The sequence below is a fragment of the Eurytemora carolleeae genome, unplaced genomic scaffold (assembly GCF_000591075.1).
Source record: "Eurytemora carolleeae unplaced genomic scaffold, Eaff_2.0 scaffold601, whole genome shotgun sequence".
In the NCBI taxonomy this organism is placed as follows: domain Eukaryota; kingdom Metazoa; phylum Arthropoda; class Copepoda; order Calanoida; family Temoridae; genus Eurytemora; species Eurytemora carolleeae.
The window spans coordinates 134,376-141,210 of record NW_019396795.1 but is presented as its reverse complement, the minus strand read 5'-3'; the positions used below and the strand labels follow the sequence as shown (position 1 = coordinate 141,210).

At 37.8% G+C, this 6,835-nt stretch overlaps 1 protein-coding gene across 1 annotated transcript in view; it reads left to right on the top strand.

The window, feature by feature from the left end:
• LOC111708773 (protein tiptop) overlaps positions 1-3,855 on the top strand; it is a 4,750-nt gene extending 895 nt beyond the window's left edge. The window contains exon 2 of the mRNA XM_023482243.1: positions 1,289-3,855. Coding sequence (XP_023338011.1) covers positions 1,289-3,789 — 2,501 coding nt within the window. The 3' untranslated portion in view covers positions 3,790-3,855. The remainder of the gene's footprint in view (positions 1-1,288) is intronic.
• The last annotated feature ends 2,980 nt before the right edge of the window (positions 3,856-6,835 follow it).

Here is a 6,835-nt window from a genome sequence, read left to right as displayed (position 1 = left end):
TTACTTACCTCAAACTTTAGATTTCTAAATCCTATATCTTTGCAACCATATGTCGTGCCGTTGACATTTCAAACATGAATTTTGTCAAATTATCAAGTTTTAAAGGTTCACGCCATCAGGTTCCAAAGATAAAGACTTAAAAAATAGATTTATAGGAGAGATTTATTTCATTCCTTCTTCTCTCATGATTCAATTCTAACTGCACTTTTTAAATAGTAAATATTGTCTCTTTAGATATAAGAATTTCAATACAACAGCTTTATTTCTGACGTATTCGCAAAATTTGTTACAAATTCGCACATGCCTCGCTATCAAATTAGACATTTGATAAAATTACAGTGTTCAGGATTGGTACTGAGTGACATTTCTACTCCAGGTCCAATGTTAAACACTCGGTACTGACAGTAGTACCCTGATAACACCACATTTCATATAAAGATCACAAAGTGAAGAGGCGTTTTCTCTCTCTCTCTCTATTGACTTGTTGGTACAATTAGTTTTAAACAGGTTAATAAGTTAAGAAAAGAATTATTTTAGAATTTATTTTAAAAAATAGGAATCGGAAATAGCATAATATTTCTGTGTGCGCCTTTCGGTTAACACTCTATTAATACTTTACTGTCAAACCTGTCTATTTGATAAGTTTGTGTAATTTATTGAATTTATGTATAGGGTAGATCACGTCTTATCAAAAACTCTAAACTGGGTCCGCAGGTCTAGGCATAGGGTTGATTAGTTACCCACCCAGACAGCTGTCAGCCGTCAACTGTCAGCTTCTCTATCCTAGCTGTCAGTCAACTTTACACACACTGTTTGTTTTACTAAATAGTAACCTTTGAAAACATTTCAACTCCGTCAAACTGATGAGAAACACGGAGATAGATAGATAGATAATATATATACACTTGTTTGTGTAGCTTCAAGATAATAATTCAGAGGATTACTTTGATATTTCACAGGAGGGGTGCAGGGGGTTTCAAAATACATCTTCAAAAACCTATGTCGCAAACTCTTATCCCTAAATCTTTGCAACCCAGCGTCGTAGATCTTTTATGTTTCAAACTATTAGGTCTGTTCGACCAAAAAGCGTGAAATATCAAGGGTGTACATCATCAGATTGCAAAGAAATAAGGATTAGAAAATTCGAGTTTCCTTTTCTAAAAACTTACCTTTACTAAAAACTAAGGTTTTAAGAAGTGAAAAAATGAGTTTGTATTTTATCAAATCAGAGAGAATAAAAGAGATGAAGGACAAGTGTTGACATTATTGTATAAATTTATATTTTCAGGTGACGAACCTGATATTGAACTCACAGAGGATACTTCAAAACTTGAAGAGTTAGAACTAGACGGAGAATCAGCCCAAGAGATAGAACCTAACCCAGAGCTAGATCCTAACCCAGAGAAGGACGACTCTATTCCAGAAAAAATGCCGATTTTAGATTCAGAAAAAGAGGGGAGTGAAAAATCGGAAAGTCCGCAACCCTCATCACCGGCTCGTTCCTCTCCACCTCCTTTATCTCCACCACCTTCATCTCCGCCACACTCGTCTCCGCCTCCTATGGCGGAGAGTCCTATGTTGAAGATGAAGGATCAGCAGGAGCTGATGGCGAATCCTATGGATCTCTTGAAAAACAATCCTTTTCTTCTCCCAGCACAGTTTCTAGCTCTTAATCCCAGTCTCTACGCTGCTCAGCTGGCACAGCTTCAAGCTGCTCAGATCATGTTAGCAAGGCAGCAGCATGAAGCTCTCCTAGGGGTCCAAGAAAATGGAGAAGCTTTGGGACGAAAAAGATCAGCTGATGAGGATTTGTTTGAATCAAAACAAAAACTACCACGACCAAGTTCTCCTAGAGATTTTGACTCTGGGTTAAAATCCGAGAAACCTTTAGATTTGTCTGGGAGTCGGAGTCCTGAACTTAAACCCGGGAACAACTACTTTAATCCTCTGATGCCTGCTGGTCTTCTCTCATTCTTCAACCATCTCCGACCCCCAACCTCAATGCCGCATGATTTTCCTCAACGTAAATCTCCCTCCCATTCCCCACCAACACGAACACACACAAACCCTTGGCACGCGCAGTGGTCAAACAAGCATAATGACACCGCCAAACCGGAGGACGTGTTCAAGTGTGTGTGGTGTAAAGAGAGCTACCAAAGCCTAGAAGGACTCACAGTTCATATGAAGGAGGCGAAACATCATTCTCTTCCCAACTATTCTTCTCATGGTCTTGGATCTCCTAATTCCTCTCATCATTCTCCCATCCACTCTCTTCCCTCTCCATCCAAACCTAGAGATGTTCTCCGGGATCAGATGCCTCTGCCCCGTAAACTAGTTCGAGGACAGGATGTATGGATAGGAAGAGCAGATGAACAAACCCGAGATATTCTCAAGTGTATGGGATGCGGACAGAGCTTTAGAAGTTTAGATCTTCTTACTAAACACATGCAGGAGACTCAGCACTATAAAAAGGTCATTTCACATGATCAGATTTCCTCGTGGAAATATCCAGAATCTCATCAAACCAGTGTCAAAAATCATGTTAGCTCCGTTTTAACCTGTAAAGTGTGTGATAAAGGATTCGGAACACTAAAAGATCTGAGTGATCACATGGTGCGCGCAAACCACTACACAGGGGACAAAATGCCCCGTAACATTCCCAGTCAGGCTCAGCTGAATAAGGAGAGGAAGAAGGCGCTGCCGGTGAAGAAGCTGCTGGAGCTGGAGCGAGCTAGGCAGGAAGTTGCCGGCAACTTCTCCCCCGTGAGTGCCAGAGAGATCATGGAGTCTGGTAAACTATTGTGTGAACGATGTGAAGAGAAAATAACCATTGATATATTTATACCTCATATCCAGCAGTGCGTGGGTAGGCCGCGCTTCCTTAAAAATACAGAGCCTGAGCCAACAATCCCGACCACTGGTAATAAAGATGGAAACTGCGGCAGTAAATCTGACATGAAGGAGAATGGTTCAGATGGAGGAAACTCCATACTCGGGTCATTAGAACTCTTGGTGAAAGGAAACTTTCAAGGTTCGGCCCGTCAGGTTTCTTCAGGACCAAGTCCAGTACCAAGGTTTCAACCTCCTCAGTTCTCTCCGGAGAACAAGTTCAATATCAGTAATCTGTTTCCTAGCAGAACCTCTCCGGGTCTCAGCTCTACATCGGGTTCCACAAGTAAACCTGATTCTCCTGTTCCAATCCGGGGAACCATCCTGGCAGATAAACTTGCCGGGATTGAGCCCGGGAATCTAAAGGAAGAGGAAAGAATGTCTCCAGGTAGTGAGAAAAGCAGATCTAGTCCTGTAATCAAGTCTGAGGATGAAAGGATGGATCAGATCAAGGTTCCAACTCCGCTCTCTAGTCCGGAGCAAGGAAGCGGAGGAGGTGGTGGAAACCCTCTTGCTCAGCTACAGATGTTCTGTGAGGATCAGAAGAAGAGTCCTAAGGCCGGAAGAAGGGAAACCAGTGCAAGTCCTATGTCTGATCCAGGAGCAATCCTTGCTTTCTCTTGGGCCTGTAACCAGGCCGTATCAGCAGATTCTGTTATCAAATGTCCTTTTTGTGATACACCCTTTATCTCCAAAGGCGCGTACCGACATCATCTCTCCAAGATGCACTTTACCAAAGAGAACCTGGGAGGAATGACTCCGGGTACAGGATCCGTCCCTGCTAACGGTCCTCGAACCCCGTCTCCAGATACCAAAGATGCTGAGGAGAGTCTTCAGTCCAAGTATCATAAGTATTCCCAGCTTGCTAAACAGCTGTCTTGCTGTGAGGGAACAAACTAGATTTATCTTATCATCTTTCATTGTTATGTCATTATTAATATAATTATAAATTTGAATCGTTTAAAATCTGTTTTTCTTGTGTACAGTGTATGGTGTGCTCTGAATTGTTTTCTCAACTTTTTGTATTTATTATCCTAGACCGCTGCCAAACTATATTCATTTTCCTAATTCAGGATGGAATGGGGTACTTTTATCACAGTAGATACACCCCATGGGACAAGAATTGAGAAAGCCATCCCTTCTTAATTGCATCTTTGCTTTCTTTAACTGCCGCCGGAGTTTGCCAGACCATTTGCAGTATATCACATGGAAAGCAATACCCGCTTATTTATGGCTCCCTAGATGACACAACAGTCCAGGGAGACTGAAAGCCTTCCTCTATTTATCAACTTTATGGCCGTCGTTGTGAGCTGCGGAGGCCGGAGATAATTGCGCCCATTTATCTAGAACTTCTTGGTTTCACAGAACGGAGAGACTAGGTTTAAGTTTATACCGGAGAATAGTTTGAACTCTGGTGGAACCAACGTGTCTCCTCTCTCCGGGTTCAAATATACAACATGTTTGTAATGTATACCAGGATATGTATCTACAGGGGGAACCAATGAACATGGGAATTAAATACGACTTAAAAATTTTATATTTTATATGGATACAATGACAAAGTGAACACTTTACTTATTTAAAGAGACTGTCAGCGTAATTTCAAGTGAGTCTCTATTTTAAGAATTACATGACTGATTCAAAATGGTGTCTTTGTACAAGAAAACGATAGAGATATCCTTGTTTGAAGTCTGAAAATTAATATTTTTCCAATGTGGTTTCTCTGTAAATGTGATTTGCAGATTTGTCCAGCAGAGACAATATACATAAAATAACGTTGCATATACAATATACAGAAGATAACGTTACATATACAATATACATAAGATAACGTTACATATGCAATATACATAAGATAACGTTTCATATACAATATACATAAGATAACGTTACATATACAATATAACAATATACATAAGATAACGTTACATATACAGTGTACATAAGATAACGTTACATATACAATATACATAAGATAAATTGAGATTGAATTTGAACTTATATATTTTCACTTGTTTGCGGGGGTCATACAAACGCTTGATTGGTTTTATTATGAGCTGGTTTGGGAACCCAGCATTGTCTGGAAACTAAGATTTCACATGCAAAAGTTTGGGAACCCAGCATTGTCTGGAAACTAAGATTTCACATATAAAAGTTTGGGAACCCAGCATTGTTTGGAAACTAAGATTTGAAATATAATAGTTTGGGAACCCGGCATTGTCTGGAAACTAAGATTTCACATGTAAAAGTTTGGAAACCCAGCATTGTGTGGAAACTAAAATTTCACATATAAAAGTTTGGGAACCCAGCATTGTCTGGAAACTAAGATTTCACATGTAAAAGTTTGGGAACCCAGCACTGTCTGGAAACTAAGATTTCACATGTAAAAGTTGGCAACCCAGCATTGTTTGGAAACTAAGATTTCATATGTAAAAGTTTGGCAACCAAGCATTGTCTGGTAACAAAACATTGCATGACAACACTCAATACAGAATTTTTAAACCACTATTGAGTTCCCTTATCAAAATTTGAAGGAAATCGGTTCAGGCGTTTATGAGTTACTAGCTTGGGAACCCAGCGTTGCCCAGGTTACTCTTAGTTACTCCCGCCGTTTACCAGAACTTGGTAGTAAATTACGATTTAAGTTATTTTCCTCGATTAAAGTCGACTCACTCTACTTAGAATCTCAAAATCAAGCTAAAAACATTCCCGTGGCTCTCCCGAGTTCCAAAAATTTTTTTTAGACAAATTGGTCTAGGGGTTCATGAGTTATGATCAGATATTTAAACAAACCGACAAACAGATTACAACTTTATATATAGATATAGATACAGTTTACAAGTGAGTAAAGGCGATTTTTGACCCCCAAACTCCTTATCTATAATTTTCTTAAGATTTTGAAAGAGTCCTAAAAGTTCTTAATAATATAGTAATATCTGGATTAGTCCTGTTAAATGTAGATAAAGATCAATAATTTATAGCTTCCATTAAATTGATGAATAGATTAAACCCAGTTAATTCTCCTTAATAAATCCATACATTTTTATGAATAAATCCTGCTTTATCTGAACAACCTGATTTGCGAACTGCACAATTTAAAAATCTTGTCACTGAGTCACCTTGCAGTTAAACATGTTGACCGAGGTATAATGCCTGTGTATGTATTCTTAGTTCCAATTGTTAAATGGACTTGTTAAACGTAATTTCAACAGATTTCAGAAAATTAAATAATTTCAATTTTCAAATTCTCTTGCGGATTTTTGCATGTTACCATTCTTTGGAAAAAAAGGAGAAAATGTCAATTATTTTTGACACAAAACATGATTGTATCTACCTACATATATATACTTTGCTTTTCTGTTGACTGTCAATTTGTTTGTTTATTTGTTTGTATCCAATAAACGTGAAAAAGACAGAACATTGGGCCCAAATTTTGTATGGGACCTTCTGTTATTGTTTAATGATGTACGGTGAGAAGATGCTCACAGATAGAGCCACAATTAAAACTTGAAATATTAAATGAGCGCGAAATAAATTTGGCCATTTTCTAAGAATAATTTATGAAAAAAAAATATAGAAATGAAAGAATATTTTACTGTTAAATTGATTATCAAGCTGGCAATCAAAATTATTGATAATTATAGTTAATTATCACTTCAAACTTTTGTGTCTCCGTTATCAAATGTGTATTCATCAAAATGTCTTACATTTCTTTTGCTAATACCATATTATTCAATACACTTTCAAAATTGTATTTTTTAGAATTTTATCGTTTTCCAACTTCAGAGTCATTTGATGATTAGATAGTGAATAATGCAGCAATTTTTTATAAATTATTAAAATAAGATAGAATAGAAAAAAAGTTCAGTACAATTGATAGAAGGCATATTTCTGTTGCACTTTTTTATTGCATAGACGAGATGAAAAGTTTTGTATAAAATGATTA